This window comes from Aethina tumida, chromosome 7 (assembly GCF_024364675.1).
Source record: "Aethina tumida isolate Nest 87 chromosome 7, icAetTumi1.1, whole genome shotgun sequence".
Lineage (NCBI taxonomy): Eukaryota > Metazoa > Arthropoda > Insecta > Coleoptera > Nitidulidae > Aethina > Aethina tumida.
Window position 1 is genome coordinate 10472481 of NC_065441.1, and position 18126 is coordinate 10490606.

General features: G+C 30.0%; 1 protein-coding gene across 2 annotated transcripts; it reads left to right on the forward strand.

Annotated features, from left to right (window-relative positions):
* The first annotated feature begins 1221 nt into the window (after positions 1-1221).
* On the forward strand, positions 1222-17678 carry LOC109595853 (gamma-sarcoglycan). Of its 2 annotated transcripts, none has more exons than XM_020011280.2 (6): positions 1222-1378; positions 2080-2114; positions 13518-13722; positions 15010-15199; positions 15946-16138; positions 16885-17678. In XM_020011280.2, the coding sequence occupies exons 2-6, from the start codon at positions 2110-2112 to the stop codon at positions 17189-17191; spliced, it is 900 nt and encodes a 299-aa protein (XP_019866839.2). In that variant the 5' UTR covers positions 1222-1378; positions 2080-2109; the 3' UTR covers positions 17192-17678. The 2 variants fall into 2 exon arrangements, with proteins under 2 accessions (XP_019866839.2, XP_049826108.1); XM_049970151.1 differs by having other exon boundaries at positions 15949-16138.
* The last annotated feature ends 448 nt before the right edge of the window (positions 17679-18126 follow it).

The following is an 18126-nucleotide window of genomic DNA, read 5'->3' on the forward strand; positions in this document are numbered from 1 at the left end:
AAGTAAGTTTTGAAATTTAAGTTTTACTTCAGTTTCCCTATAAGTCGCCCAAACTAGACGTTGCTAATAAATTTTTAATAATGTCATTGCCATTTAAGGATTAAAATTATTTTTTTATAATTACATTTCCTCTAAAAATGTTTAACTTATTTTTTATAGTAAATGAACTTATTTCGAAATAAACAAAAATTTAATTTTTCTTTTATGCATTATTAGTTTGTTACATCATCCCCCACAAAACACCTCAATTTTCGTTGTACCAATAATGGAATATCGATTAACCAATTATTAGTTAAAAAGGTCGTACGAAACCTATTAGAGATTAATGTATCTAAAAGTATCGTAACATATATATCTTAGATCTTTATAGTAAATTAGATAAAAATACTCAATGTATTATAATATATTTTGATGGATATTACAGCGTTACTTGAATGGTTCGTAATGTAGATTTATATCTAGGAATCGCAAATTATTGGTGTAATAATGGGGAAATGAATATAGAAATACAGTTACGTGTTCGAAACCATTAAATCACTTGGAAAACTATGATTATAATAACACAATTTATATAGTGTTCGTAATTATCTAGAACAACGTCTTTTGCGAATTGCGTTGCGGCAAACGATTTTCTCTGCAAAGTCATTCGTTAAAATACCCTAGTAAAATAATGTTTACATATCAATCAATGATGAATTTAAATAGATTGACAATGAATCGGTAAAATTCAAATGTCCGCAGACTATTTTAAATGAAAACTCGATATTTTTGATTTGAAGTAAAACGTGCACCCTGATAATTATTTAGACATGTCAATACTTAATATGCACGAAACGGCTTTTAAAAACCAGTCAATCTATATTTGATATATCACGAGCTTTTTATTTGTTTATTAAAGTTATGTTATGTATTGATCGTTGCATTAATGCCGTTACTGTAACGGTCCTAAATAAATTCAGGTACGAATTCGCGATAAACTGTGATACACTAATTTATAAAGTTACTTTAAATAGATGAAAGACTGTAATGATTTATTGATGACCATAAAATCAATCACTAAATGATCAGGTGGATTACGTCAAGATGATAAATCCGATCGTGTAGGCGTTACTAGTAAAGTTGGTCAACAGTTCACAGCACATTAAACCAAAAAATATACCAAGTGTTCTATTAATAGGTATCAAGTGGAGACACAGTCGAACGTTTCTGAAAAACGGGAACTCCTCTCAGTTAATTTTCACGATTATAATAGCCCACAACCTATATTGTGAAATGCAATCCCGTGCCAGTATATTGTGTTTGTGGTAATATGTATTAGGCATACATTTAGTGCAGTGTTTTGAAGTTGAATTTAACAAGGAACAATGATAATTATGAGGTATGCATTATGTGATAAAATAATTATTTTTGGCATCTCGGTTTATTTTAAAATGTAATCATACATAAATAAACAAGTTTGTAGTAACATAATTTATGACTTTTTGCGTTTTGGAGATGTAAAATATGTTAATTATATATTTTGAATCTTAACATAATAAATATTTTATCTATAATTAATACAATTTTTTTAAATATTTTACTTATATTTTATATTTGGTCTATAGTAAAATTAGAAACTATTTAAATAAACTGATTAAAATTAACAGATTCCATTTTCCGCCTTTTCTTTTGAAATGTACCAATGGAATTCAATGCTTTTATATTTAACATTTCAATTTAAGTTAAAATAAATAAACCATATAGTTTCTTATTTAAATACATTTTATGATAGCGTACTGTTTTTTTTATGCGCATGAGTTACTGGATTCGCATTTACACAACTTTCAAAATTCACATTTCTAAATGAAAACATATATGTAGTCGAAATGAGCCACTAATTAAAAACTTGTTTTAATTCGAGAATATTCATGTGCTGCAATTTTAATGAAATATAAGACACGCCTGCGGCCTTTTAAATTCAATTTTTAGTAATTATATGTTCCTTAATTCCACCACAGGACAAAATTGTATATAATTTAATATTAGATTGTAATCAATTTATCATATTGAAACTATCATTAACTTTTTATTTGTTTTCAGGCCAGAACTGCGGCTGATAAAGTAAACACAATGAGGTAAGACATTACGATAATAATTAGTATTTACAGGAAACAAATGACTTAATGGTAATCATTCGGAAGTATGTTTGTTCAGTAATTTTACTTCGGTCAAAGGCAATTTAAGAAGTCGCACTTTCAATATATTAACGTTTGCCTCGTTTAATAACCAGTAATCAAACAAGTTAATTTTGTGTTGGAGTAATAATAGACGAGCTGAAAACTGGTATAAATTATTACTAACATAAATTAATTTAGCAGTATTGAATGATTGTAATGGATAACCCAATTTAAAATTAATGAATAAAAATGAATAAACATTATTTTATTGTCATAAATTGGATCAAGTTGTTAAATAAATTATATCATTCAAATTTAAAATTAAATTAGTCCCCTTTCCTGTTCATTTTAGCATTTTAATATGAGTATATAGATAATATAATACACAAATTGTAATAATTTAACAAGTATATGGTATCTAAATATTAAACTATCCTTGTCACAAAAATTAAACTAATTGTGAGTTTTATCCAATTTTCTTGATTAAAAAGTACATGGCAAAAGTATTGGCTGGTACTGTTATTTCCAAATCAGACGATGTAAATAAAGCTTTTGAAAAATATGTAATTTGTGTATCTTAAATTATATATTTTTTGACGTATATGTATAACACAAACAATATGTATGAAAATCTATTAAAAAGTAAGAAATATATTTAGTACATATTTATATAAGATCCCATAATACTTTCGAAATAATAATCAATAGAAATTAGGTTTTATCTACATTGTGTGTCCAATTGAAAAGATCCTATAAAATACACAATATTTCATACAGAAATTGCACGAGTACACAAAACGAAAACCGGAATACAATTCCTCAACCTCAAACATATGAATATTTAAATTGCGGCAATACGTTTGCGGCGCTTGCCACTCGTCGCAGAAAAAAGCAGAATGAATTACACATTTTTCTTATGAATACAATATTGTTTATTCCGGTGCGATCCATCCGTAGAAAACCGGCTTTCTTGAAGGCGAAAAGGCGCGAGCCGTTTACGTGCTGAGCAAAGTGTTTTGGACTTTGAAATATCGTCGCTGCGAGATGCTAAATTCGCCCCACTCCGCTGGGAATCCCCGCTGCCGTGCATTACATACGACAGAGACAGAAAGATTAATAATAGTTTGTGCTAGGAAGATACATTGTTAACGGCCTCACATACATTACGGCAACCGTTGCGCCGCAGATCCTTATCATAATTTTATAAAATTATTTAGACCCAAATTTGCAATTAAGCTTCAAGCAATGCGAACGTTGCGTGTGTGTGATTAAGTCATTGAATCATTCGATCTGACTTGCCATTTAAAATATAATATCCCTAAAAATATATTTAATAGAATTATATTATATCCGGAAAAAGCACATTTTTAAGTGTGATTGGGTTTCCAAACATAATATTCATTTATTTATTTATTCTTTTATCGTATTTAAAATATTTTTTGGGTTTGCATTCAAGAGGTATAAATTATACAAATCAGTTTTACGAATTCAAAATTCAGCTTAAATCAACACAAGTAACACGCAATAAATTTTAAAATAAAAATGTTGTAACACATCATTCAATAAGTCCCGAGACTAACCCAAAAATGGTCCTAGTAGTACCAAACTGGCCACGTTTCCCTAGAGTACGAACCTTTACATGAAACGTGTAAAAATTTCACGTCGATCGAACCACAAACAGCCGAGTTATCGAGGTTAGAGTAAAGTCACTTTGTAATTTGTTTGAAAAATAGAGAAAAGCGAGTTTCGCGTGTTGATAAAACACGTTAATGGGTAAAAACACCGTAGAAGCCCAGCAATGGTTTGGAAAACATTACCCGGACTCCTCTCCATCCAAAACAAAGATTCGTCGGTGGTATGCTGAGTTTAAACGTGGTCGTACGGACACAAACAATGCGGAACGTTCGGGTAGGCCATTGGAAGCCGTTACACAGGAAAATGTGAGTGAAGTGTTAAAAATCATAATGAAAAATCGCAAAGTGAAGGTCCGTGAGATTGCAGAAATGACACTGATATCATCTGGAAGCGTATTTACAATCCTTCATGAATAATTGAGCATGAAAAAGGTTTTTTCCAAGTGGGTGCCGCTATTGCTTTCAATGGAACAAAACAACAAGCCACAAGTCCATAATCCACAAAGGCATAATTGAACGAGTTGGGCTTTGATTTGCTTCCCCACCCCCCGTATTCGCCAGATTTAGCCCCCAGCGACTACTGGCTCTTTGCTGATCTCAAAAAAATGCTCCATGGAAAAAAATTTGGCTCGAATGAGGAGGTCATTGCCGAAATTGAATCCTATTTTGAAGCAAAGGATGAATCCTTTTATAAACATGGTATAGAGATGTTGGAAAGGCGTTGGAACGATTGTATCACTCTAAAAGAAGATTATATTGATGAATAAAAATGAATTTTGATCAAAAATGTTGTTTTCGTTGTTAGTCTCGGGACTTATTGAACGATGTGTTACATATGTATTTCACATAAATTAAGAACAAAATTAGTTGGGCCTAACCCAGGTTCTGGACTAAAACCCTATAAAGCTAATATAAAATAATATATATTTGCTTATTTTAAAAAAGTTAATGTGCACATTTCTATTAACTCAGTATAGAATAAAGCAAGTCATATTTTTAAAATTAAACAAGAATTTTTAAACAAGTTGAAAAAACCGAGGATAATCATAATTCTGTATTTGCAGTAGTGTTCTTGAATCTCGTAACTGAAATGTATTTACAAAATAAAATAGTACGTGAGATGTGTATAGATTCAGGTATTAAAATGTTTGTAAAACATAAAATGCTTAATGGAATGTCTTTATTAGCATTGTAAAATATGTAATGGCGGAACACTCATAAATATGAAGATGCATTTATAGGAAAAACGTTTATTTAGAATTGAAATTATCTGTTTTATTTAAGGTTATAAATTTAACAACATAAGTACCGAAAGTACCAATAGAATAAGTAATCTAATATTTTCTCACTCTTTCTGTTCTCCAATATTTTCTAATACATCACAAAAACATACACAAAATCGTAATATCTTAATAAGGTGTCAAACTGTCACAATTAATTGACCGTTTTTGACCCTAAAAACATGCCGCGTCTAACACCAATGTCGTGTACGATACGCAAAGTCGAGACAGGACGAGATACGAGGGTTATTTAGTCGGAGGAACAATGTTTTATCTAGTGTTGTAGGACATCCTTCCGCCACTGTTTACGGAGAGTGGATATGCATAGCCACAGGTCGGACGGTTCACTAATTGGTTCCTGTAGGCCGTGTACAAAAGGAGACCCGTGCGGCTTCCTCTTTATGCTAATGCACGGGACTCCGGTCCGAAACAATGAAACATTCACGTGACATATATCTCAAGACTTTACGAATTTATATCGAATATATGTAACGTAATTTATTTTCAATTACTGTAGTTTAATGCAACATTACAAATATTTTTCAACTAGTAATAATATTTTTTCTACTGATTCTATTTTCTACCGTATTGAATCAGTTGAATTTTACTAATTAAGAATTAATTTTCTGAATTACTGAACGAAATAATAGAACTTTAATAAGTAATCAGTTTTTAAAACGACTGAATAAAATATTTGATTTTTACTATCAGTATCTGTCTGTACTGCTAAGTGAAATAGCATAATTTTCATTGATTCAGATTTGGTCACTCTAAATCTGAATATATAGAACATTCTCGACAGACGTTTACTGGACCATCCTAACCTATTCGAAATTTTGTAGAATTTGTACCAAAATGAAATTTGAACCCAGATTTTGAGTTTGAATACCCCATATAAAATTCAAATTTTTATTTGAACCTGTTGTACTAATATGCCCGAATCAGTATATTTCAAAGAACAAAGAAAATGTACTATTTACTTAAATTTAAGATATACATTGTGAAATAAAGATTTTTCAGTGGAAATATTTTTTGCATATTAATGATTCAAATAACCTTTAGTAATAATACATAATATTAAATAAATGAATAATAATTTTTGGTTCAATACAGTTTTATGCAAAGGTTTCAATAATAGTAATGGTAAAAATAGAAAATGACGTAATGATAATATTATATTCAGTTTGATAAAACCCTGTTTGATAAAAACCCTGTTAATACGGTAGTGTATCAAATAACATTCGATATATGAGCTCTATTTGATCCGTGGCTTTTACAAAAAAATTCAATCCAAACGATATTCATTTCAGATAGGTTGTTCTGTAGATCACCATGAGGATTTTACAAAACATAAATTTTATATTGTGCTAGATGACTGTCGTCTTATAAAACTAACAATGTACGACTTTTATATACCAATTGCCTTTTAAAAAAGCCCATTTAGTTTTACGTTTTACGTATAAACACGGAAGTGACAACTTTACAGTTTAAGGTTCTATCCCCAATTTATGTTTTAATACATGTAGTATGTACTAGTACACAATACTGCCTTTTTAATCTTAAAAAAGTATGTTCTAAATTCGTACAATAAACAATAATAAATGGCACGACGACATTTTCATTAAAGCTGGTCATTTTGGATGTTTTACAACTTATTCAAATTGATTGTGTAAAATAAATGCGTCCGCTAGAACTAATTCAACAACTGTAAACATAGGCCGTGATTTATTTAATGGTCCAGTCGATTTTTAACGAATTTTTCCAATTCGCAGTTGAAGCTTTTTTTAAAAAATACAAGCGCTGAACTGTTTATTTAAATAAATATAAATGGTTTACGGGGCGAGTAAAATTCGATTTTGGCAGTTTTTTATTTGGAATGGTCACGGGGATAGGTATCTATATCTGCGTGTACAGGCAGAGTGATTAAAATGTGTGGTGTTTGCATTTTTGTTATCTCGATTCAAGTTAATACGGTCTATTAAAAACAAATAAATATTTACATAAAATTGATCCATTATATTTCGTGTATTTACACGTGATTCACAATTAATTTATCTATATTGCTTTTTTAATATATAATGTAGGAAATTAATAAATTATAAAATATGGAAACTATTTTACTCTTCCGTTTAATAAAATATTTTAAAGTTTCTAAAATTTAAAATAAAATAGAACTTCCCTTTCTAATTTACCAAATAAAGGTGCATTTAACATGTTTAATTATTTATTTTGAGAATACATTTTTTATTAAACTCTGTTTGGAAGAGAAAAAACTCCACGACTTCGAATTGATTTTAAAAGAAGGTTTATATAGAATTAAATATTTACTTTTAATAAAAATATATCTTGAATAAGAAGAGAAGTGGAGCAAAGCACAAGCTTGGCAAAATAAACGGATCAACAATTTGTGTATCCGGAGACAGAGGCCACTTAGTATCAAATAGAGAGTAATCAATCTATGACGGTCGGTGGACCCTTACGTGTGTTTCTGGTTGATATAAAAAGACCGTCGACAACAACGACACAAGCACGATTTGTAAGAAATAAAACGAGCATCGGAGAGAGTATTATGTGAGTAATTTGGAGCGATCGCTGTGAGCGTTAGCGGCCTCTTTTGTGATCGGCAGATTTCCCAAAGGTGACGGGGCCCCCGGCCAGGGTTATCGGTCAAACTGGAATCGCAGAGGAAAAACATTGAGAAATATATTTCGCAATTGGCTTCGAGTTAAATATTGGCTTTGGGGATTTGCAGGGCAAAGGCTCTCCGGACACGCCAACCTGTGGACTGCCGACTACAAATTAAATTATACTAAAACCGTGTCGTTCTCGAACTCGCACTGCCCTTTTTACGTGCTTATTTTTCCTATAATTCATATTGGCAGCGGTCTGTCTGGCCTTTCATCTGGCTTTGGGTTAAAACAATACGCGTAATGCAATCTAAAAAAAAAATGGTAACATTCACCGAATCTTTCGCTAATCCAATTATTTTCACTGGACAAAATAACACTATATATTTACACTATACATACTAATCAATACAATTTTTAAGGTGGAGAACTGTTATTTGAATGAACAACGACCACTCAGACTATTAATACATTTTAAACATTGTAATAACTCCATGATTTACGATTAATTAAATTAATTAAATTAAAATAATAAATAATAATAAAAATAATTTTAGTTTATTATTTATTTAAAAATTAATATTATGCGCAAAACATTCAAATTAGCTAAAACTGGACAACTACATAATTTTTTAAAAATATCGAACTACTTTTTGAACACTTTTTATATTAACTAACTTGAAAATACTGTCCAAATTAATAATTATATATTTTCGTCTGTAAGTAAGATAATACCAACTGCCGAGTTGTAAAATATGTAAAAATTATATTCTTTTAGATGTTTCAATATTTCTTAATAAAAACTGTACCATAAAAAATTTTTTAAATTAGTAAAACAAAAATTATAAGAATAATTATATTACATTATATATTGAAAGTTAACATTTCTATTGATTTTTCTTTCTCTATTTATAACGAAGTTAATAGATTTTAAAACACATTTTTTTAAATTATTAAATTAATCAAAATAATGAAATTTGAATTGTATTCTTCAATCTTTAATAATTTCAATAATTTAATTTTTATGCTAATAATTGTAATATAATAATTTGACACATATTTTAATAAATAATTTTTAATAAATATTAAATTTAATGATTACCTACTTATATTTTCAAATTGTTCTAATTTCAGAACTTAAATAATAACATTAAAATTTACTATTTAAGCTGTATAATAAAAAATAATTGAAAATATAGAAACTATCTACCTTTTTCACCTACTATCTATTATATATTTGAAATTAAACCCTGAAGAATGGATCCTCATGTTATAGATAGCAAGTATTTATAGACAAGGTAGAGACTAATATATTAAATCTTAAGTGGATATCTGTGAACACGAAGTTTGAGAAATGTCCAAACATAACTCGGCAGAGGCAGAACAAATGCCCGCCGTGAATAGCTACTGGCAATGGGAGATCGAAATAAAGGAGGGAGATTAGTACGCGTCAGAAGATGTTAAATGAAATTATCGATGAACGCGTTCCGGACTATGAAATCCTGACTGATCTCCGTGTTGACATCCGATCACAGTCTGGTCCACGAAAGTGGCGACACTTCATGTCGCACGATGCTTCGAACAGGAAATAAAAGAACTCTTAAGTAAACACTTGAGTTTAGTGGTTTTTGTGACCTAATAATAAAAATGATCAAATTTCATACAAATCAATTTAACTATGTTAGAAAATTATTTATTAAATAACAAAATTGTATATAGTTATAAAAGATTTGTAAAGTTTATTTTTCGAGTCCTCTTAGTAATAAAGAAACATAATCAACTTCTACGAGTATTTTATTGAAAGGCTATGAGACGATAAACATACCGAATCGGCCCCAGAAAGAGATCGGGTTCATAATTTCAGGGAATCTTAGTACTAATAAGATACTTCGATAGTGCGAGTTTCAGGTCTTTATCTATAACCGCTTCTGAGTAAATCGAAAATACTGAAAATTCGGAAAAATTAATTTTCTCAGCGCTGTGTGAATCGATTCATCTAGATGCCGGATATGTTTTGGGGGACGATGGTAGCCTTTCGGAAGAAAATGAAAGCAATATCGGTTCACAGGGGCCTTAAAAAAAATAAGTTTATTTTCTTAATTTCAATTTTTAACCATCTTACGATTGCGACACAATTATGAAACTATTTTTTTTGAATTCCTCGTCCAATTTCCGATGAATATATGAGATTTTGGAATTTTTAAAAACGGTACGCCATATTGAAAAAAAAATAAAATCCATTTTTTTACTCGAAAATCGGGTTTTTTAATAATTTTACTCTTGAACTGATATGATACGGAACTTGCTTGATTACTGAGCTAGTGAAAACAACAGAAAAAATCAGATGCACTCATATCAAAATATTTTTTTTTATTTAATATTTTTATCATCGATATTCTTTTTTTAATAAAGCAATGCATACGGGCATCTTGTGGAACAACTACTAGATTTGGATTAGAAACAGAACATACACAACAATATCTGAGTTGCAACAGTTCTCTTAATTTGAACATTCTTCTGTATCATCATCACATACAACATCTAAATTGAATGATGAATCATCAGTGCTTGACTCAGCTTCCACCGATGTTTCCTGATCCTCATCTTCAAGTTTCGTTTTCTTATATTTTTTAACACGACAATTAGAACACATAACGTCACCGACTGCAAATGGACAGCTGAGAACTCTTCAGCATCTTCATCAGATTTTATACATTTTGGAGTACCGGGTGTTTTTTTAAAAATTTTGAACAAATGCAACACTTGGAATTATTAGTTTTAGATGTTGACATATTTTCACTTAAATAATAATATAGTCAAATAAAAATAATTATTAAATATAGATAAAAATACAGCCAATGCTTCTTTGGAATGTTAACAGTCAATAATTTTAAGGTTATCTACAGATAAAGAAAAAAAAAACAGTATTACCTGTTTTGAATTACAGTTCCATCTTATGGTCGTTAAATTAATTAAATATCGATACAATAGTAATGTATACTGATTTTATTATTTCAGTGATTAATAAAGTTTATAATAGTAATTAAGTAGATTAAATAAAAAAAATTGATATGAGTGTATCAAATTTTTTCTGTTGTGTTCACAGCTCAGTAATCAAATAAGTTCCATATCATATCAGTTCAAGAGTAAAATTATTAAAATTATTTTGAGCAAAAAATGGATTTTATTTTTTTTCAATATGACGTACCGTTTTTAAAAATTCCAAAAGCTCATATATTCATTGGAATTGGACGAGGAATTCAAAAAAAAATAGTTTCATAATTGTGTCGTAATCGTAAGATGGTTAAAAATTGAAATTAAGAAAATAAACTTATTTTTTTTAAGGTCCTTGTGAACCGATAATTGCTTTCATTTTTTTCATAAAAGCTACCATCGTCCCCCAAAACATATCCGGCATCTAGATCAATCGATTCACACAGCGCTGAGAAAATTAATTTTTCCGAATTTTCAGTATTATCGATTTACTCAGAAGCGGTTATAGATAAAGACCTGAAACTCGCACTATCGAAGTATATTATTAGTACTAAGATTCCCTGAAATTATGAGCCCGATCTCTTTCTGGGGCCGATTCGGTATATTTATCGTCTCATGGCCTTTCTTAACACACTATAGGCGGGTAGCAAAATAGTCCAAATTAACTTGTTGAATGATAACAAAAAATAAGAGATAATTCTTTCAGTTCCGTATGTAAACCAATAGAGTAAAATTATCTCACCCCGTTTTTAAAGTAAGTACATTCAAAAAGGTAAAAATTACCCGGCCTGCTAATAATCAACAGTTCTCGAGGCGGGTATTTTTACCCGACCCGCTTATAGTGTGTTAATATTATTTTTATTATGATTTTAAATGTTCTATTTTATTTAACTACAATTTTAGTACTAATCACAAACCATTATTAGACATTAATAACAGTGAGAGACATTTTAAACAAATAAAAAATGTGTTCCAATCATAGTGCGATGTAGGATGTGACAAAGTGCCGAGACCCGTCCTCGTACTTCGCACCGGTGTTCAACTATTAGTCCTGTGTCAAGTGTCTCTGGACCTGGCCATTCTCTTTGCCACTCCGTGGGTCATATTTCACTTAACCTGCGATAAATTCCGGAACGGGGCTTTATCGCGTCTGCCGTCTCGTCTCCGCTGCCCCCAACTCCGTGGCCGAAACGTAAACCTTTAATGATGTTATAAAATAGACACTAAATTATCACTCGGCCGCTCACTAAACAACTTTACTTTGTGATTTTAGGATGCGGAGATTTCGCACGAACGCAACTCGAGATGCGGTAAACAGTTTGTGATATTTTATGGTTTAATTAAAATAGAATTACTTTTACATCCGCAACAAATTGTCAAATTAACAATTAGTAATAAATCATTACTAATAAACAGAATTTATTTAAATTTTATGTGGATAATTTGGTCCTTCTAAAATTAAAAATTAATTGTTTTAATTATTATTATTTAATAAGTCATAATTAAAACATACAGAAAAAAATTGTATGTGATTGAATTAAAAATATTTAATTTGAAAATTAGCGGTGAATTCTCTCACCAGCCAAAAAATTGAATATTATTTTTTAACTATTTCTTAATATTATTTTAAAATTTGAGCATTTACATTTCTAGAATCAATATTTCTTTTCAACTTGAAAAACATTATTTGCGCATCCGCCAAAATTTTAAATTGAACGTACAAAAATCCCTATATTATATATTCATCAGAATAAAAAGTGAAGTCATCCATCTCACCTTATAAATATTATAAACATTTTCAACAATTCGGGAGTAATGCAAGAATTTAGAATATTTTACTAACAAACATTAATTATTATTTTTTTAATTTATCTAACATTATCAAGTCTCAATAAATTATTCATAACTAATACAAAAATAAATTGTTTATAACTCACTTGATTTTAGCCAGTAAAAAAAACAATATTAAATGAAAAATAAAAATATGTTTCAAACGATATTTAATAGTGCCCATATGTACGAGCCAATTTGCTCATATCAACTTTATGGCAAAATTTAGTTAGATTGATAACAGTTTACATTGTTTTGTTCTAGTTCGATTGAAAAAAATTGTGCAATCAAATTTAATGAATAAAGCCTTCAGTTGGACATTTATGCTTTGTACCATTTTCAACCAATAAAAGAATCAAAAATGTGTATTTTATATACGATTTATGTATGTTATTCAAAAGAAATGTGAAACTTTTCTGGCTGTCGCTACATCGAAAATTAGCAAAAGTTATGTTTTATTTTCCTGTCATAAACTCGAAGAAAACGTGATAATTTCTCCGAAAAAGCAAACAGAAACGGAATTGATTGAGTTCGGCCAGTTCATGCAGCGCCAAAAGATGAGGCCGAAGCACGTGCGACTGCCAAGTCCATTACGGTCGTGTCATATTAAAATTTACCGGAATAAACACTTTGTATCCAGCCGGTCTCGACCGATGACACGAACATGAATATTTTAATGTAATGGCAGTCACTTGGACGCGGTATTTTTCCGCCTGTGCAAATATTGACTCTGGAACCATTAGAGTTGTACCCCCTTAATCCGCTCCTAGCCATTGTTTGTTTTTCCTTTTCAATCAAAATAACGGACACGGAATCCCGGTAATTGAATTTCTACAGTAAGAAGATATGCTTCTTTCTCTTATTCATTGTATTCCTTTTTCGATTGTTTGTTTGTCGTTGAGTTAAAACTGGATTTTGATATTTTTAACACAACAATGTCACAGATAATTGGATGAGATGCAAAAGAATTTGTTTCTGATTTATTTTCTATTTTAGGATGAAAAAAATTCTTACGGAGCCTTCAACATCGGGAACAACAGCCGGAAACAGAACTGATTTAGATAGTTTCCAGAGTAACGTAATATCGCTGTATGGATGGAGGAAAAAATGTTTATATATGCTAATGTTAGTTATAATATTATTAGTGGGAATCAATTTGGGACTAACACTGTGGTTTATGAAAGTAATGCAGTTTTCTTCCGTAAGTATTATTAGATAAAGCTTATAATTACAAAATAATTCAAAATTATAATTGATAATATTTATATTTTAATGAAATCTCACTTATAAATAATACATTCATTATAAAAAAATAAATTTTAAACAACAGACTTGTCCATATCAATAAAACAAAACAATAATTAATTAAATACAAAATATTCATTTTATGAAGATATTTAATTTTACGTTTTTAGAATATTTACTGATTTTTATTTGAAAAATTATAAACAATAATTTTTTTATACAAACAATTTATAAATATTCGATAATAGTTTTATAGTTTAATTTTGTTAAAAGTAAAGCAAGTTGCATTGATTTGGATACGTGAGTTTTGTGAAAGTTATAATTTTCAATCTTCGTACATATTTATAATTTTATTAAATCCATCCTTATAGAGAGTCAAAAATTTTGTTTGAACATTTACATATGTGCATTTACAAGTAGTTGGTTAAAAAGTACAAAAAAAGTATAAGATGCATGCCACGACAGACTCCGATTTCGAAAGTTATTTTTCCAACGATCTCGTCTGGTTAGCCGTATACATTTAACTTTAGTAATTATGCCCTCGGGTTTTTAAAATAACGATATTAAACGAGGAGAATTCTAAAAACGAAACTCCCTAATTAAAAACCCACCGAACGAAGTCGCAACAATTGAATTGAGACAGTATCTCGTTAATGTCAAAATAATTATATTCATTATGTGTTTTTTTTTTTTAAGAAGGACAATAATGGGATTTGATAACCAGTGCTGATAATTTAATTAATGGAGTGGTCGGAAAATTATTTAGCTAATTAATTTCTTTATGTTCCTCGGCGTTCGGTGGGCGGATACAAGAAAAGACTTTGCAAAGAAGTCGCAAATTTTAAGATTAATGAAATTAGTTTCCTGCGCGAAACCGGTTATCAGTACTGGAAATAAGCCACATTAATTGGAAAAGTTATGTTTCTCCTAATGCCGTGCTTCACATCCAAGTACCTACTTTACAAGGGAAATCCAAATTTTCTTTATTATGCAATTATGAAATAATTATGTATCTACCCAAAAACTGGTCACTTCAATTATGTGACGTTTATTTAATATACAAAAATTTTTAAATATTACTGTTTTTTGAGATTTTAATTACATTAAAAACGTTAAAAAAACATTAATATGAATTAATATTTCTTATTCATCCAATATAATTATTCAAAATAATTTGTAATGGACATTATTACTAATGCAGAACTTCGAGTAAATTTATAATTTAGATAATCGCGAATTGCAGGTTGGAATGGGCCAGCTGAAAATAGTGTCCGGCGGCTTAAAATTGGACGGAAAGGCGTACATATTGGGTAATCTAATTGTATCGTCGATACGATCAAGAACGGGACAGCCCATCGTGTTTGAATCGACGAGGAACTTCACGTTGCGGGCCAGGAATGAGAAGGGCAAGTCCAGCAGTTGGATTAAATTAGGTAAGTGGACCAGATTATCGTCTAATTTACGGCTGGGGTTCGGCACCGAAATTGTTCCAGATCAAACAAAAATCGTTGTTCGATCCGGCTTAGGCATTAAGGATATATCTGTTGTCAGGTGGAATAAGATTTTGGTGGAATGTTTGGCTATTAAGTAGAATTGGTGCTTAAATTTAGACCCGCAAAACATAACAACCGTGGTGCACGATTTAGATTGTTGTGACTTTAAATTTAAGACAAGTCTGAAACGTGACCTTAATATAAAACCATAAGCATTGCATACAATCACTGCAATTTTAGGCAGCACGCAATATACCCAATTGCATTATTATAACATAAAATGTGGTATTAAATGATAAATATATACTTTTAAGAAATAACTAAAACTAATATTCAACTAAGTTAATTGTTTTTTTTTTTTCAATTGTTCTGTCTATCCATTTGATTAAGTTATATGCAGTAAACACTAAAATTTTCAAAAATCCACATTTTTAAAAATAGTAAAATATAATAAGATATATTAATGATGAGCTGAAATTAAAATTTGAATAATAACACCAAATATCAATCTAAGATATATACATATTGTAAATTTATTTCTCATAATCACGTATTAATAATTTTATTAATTATTAAACATTCTCTAAGACTATTTTTCAAAGTCGAAAAACTGAACCTAATATCTACATAAATAAATCAATAATCAATGTTGTTATTGTTACTTGTAAAGCTGACTTCATTTACAGCAGACGATCAGTTTGAGTGCATGTCAAACCTGTTCAAGATCACTGATGACAGGAACCAGGTTCTATTCTCAGCGAATAGGGACGAGGTCGTCGTTGGAAGTGACAATCTGAGAGTGATGGGAGAAGGGGGCACCATATTTCGTAAAGCGGTACAAACCCCCCTTGTTAGGGCTCCTCCAGGACAAGATCTCAGGTACAAACTACAGTTATTTGATTTATTTATTTTTTAATTTTGATACATATTTTTAAAAGTATGGCGACACCAAAGGAGAATATTTCATAAATGACGTATATCTTGTACATACGTTAGATTTAAAGCACATACATAATCTTGTGTTGCAGCGGAATTGCATATCTCAACTTAGAGGCCGTAAAACAAAATGAATCTCATTAAGAAAGTTTCAAAATAATTTGTTACTGTTATACATTATAACATCTGTTATCAAAAACTTTTCCCTGCATATTAATCTATCTCCTCCGTGGATTTTATGGCCATTTATAGTTATCCCGGTATACAATCTGTTACGCGACCATTAAATCTTTTGAAATTTCCACTGGGATTTTATGACGGACTGCATTCGTTGTCCAGAATTGCCTTCTTGGAGCAGGCAGCGCAATATTTGGCCGCAGATGCTCTTGCGGCGTATGGATGTCGACATTCAAATTATAGGTTGCGGCTGAAGTTTCCGTATTACGATCCAAATAAAGATCAACCATAAAAAGCATTGTCCAGATTTTTTTAATCTTAGACGAAATCATAATACTCATGGACGTAAAAAATGTTGAAATGTCTGTATACAATTTTCTATAATTCAACACCAAATTATTGCTTTGAATTAGTACCATATTATTATAGTACAGTGGGTAATGTAAAGTAAGAATAATGGGTCAAAAAATTCATTTTATATGAACTAATTCATAACTATATTTATTTATCAGGTTGACATCTCCCACGAGACAACTATCCATTTATGCACCAAGAGGCCTAAGACTGGAATCCCTTGGCGGTAAAATCCACGCCGAATCCTTCGACAACATGACATTTCACTCGGAAGCAGGAGCACTCAGACTGGAGTCCAAATTCATCCTTATGCCCCGACTTCCAACAGCCAAGATCAGCAAAACTAAGGTTCCGTCCAAACGGCGGAACAGCATATTCCAATTGTGCGCCTGTATGAATGGGAAATTGTTTTTGGCACCACCTCATACCGTTTGTGCGACAGACGACGAGAACTTTTGCCAATAACCCACTGAGTAGTTACTGAGCCCTGTGTATATCTTGTATAGAACGTTGTTAGTGATGATAGATTTATTTGTTGGAGGTATGTTACCTTGATACATTCTTTGTCAGGTAAATTATATTGTTGATTATTTATTTTATTGATGTCAGTTAAGTTTGTCGTTACAAGTTTTAAAATTAGAAAATTACTGCTTACTTATAATTTGAATTTACATACCGTATAATATATGTATCAAGGTAATTTAGAATTTAATACGTGCTATAACTCGACGGTATTAAATTCTGTGTATCATCTTCCTAAAGCTTTAAATCTAAATAAATAGATTATGTTCATCATCATAAGAAAATGATGATTTTTTAATATGATGATTATTTTCAGTAATGTAAATAACAATGTATATGTATAAATATTACTGCCAATATTGTACATAAAAACCATTAATATGACTAGGATTTTTTTAAAATACCTATAAATATATTAAGTGAATTTATTTTATGTTCTTATTGTTGGTAAAAAAATAGGAAAAGCTAAATTATCGTTTACAACGAGCCTTTTTGTAGGAAATGTATTTTAGTTAAAACAGGATGGTGCTGTGACCAAACATAACATTCTATTTTTGTAAAATGAGGCATCGTAAAAACAAAGCAAACTCTATTTAACTTAATAGGAAATTTTATTTAAATTTATTTTATATAAACTAACTGTATGGTTTTGCAATTTCATTAATTTGATTCAATGTTGAAAATAATTACTAATGAACTCATTACCAAATAATAATAAAAACAAATAAAATTTAATGAATATAAAATGTTGACAATACTAATTATTAAAGTACAATTACTAAATAAAATATATGCCATCCTGTAGATGTAATTTTTTTGTTAAAAGCCTTTGCAATTAAAACTATTATTTTCAAAATATTCGTTTTATTTGAATTAAC

Coding starts and splice junctions, on each gene's coding strand:
- LOC109595853 (XM_020011280.2), top strand. Junction 13,723..15,009: donor AAGTAATGCAGTTTTCTTCC/GTAAGTATTATT, acceptor CGCGAATTGCAG/GTTGGAATGGGCCAGCTGAA. Junction 16,139..16,884: donor CCTCCAGGACAAGATCTCAG/GTACAAACTACA, acceptor TTTATTTATCAG/GTTGACATCTCCCACGAGAC.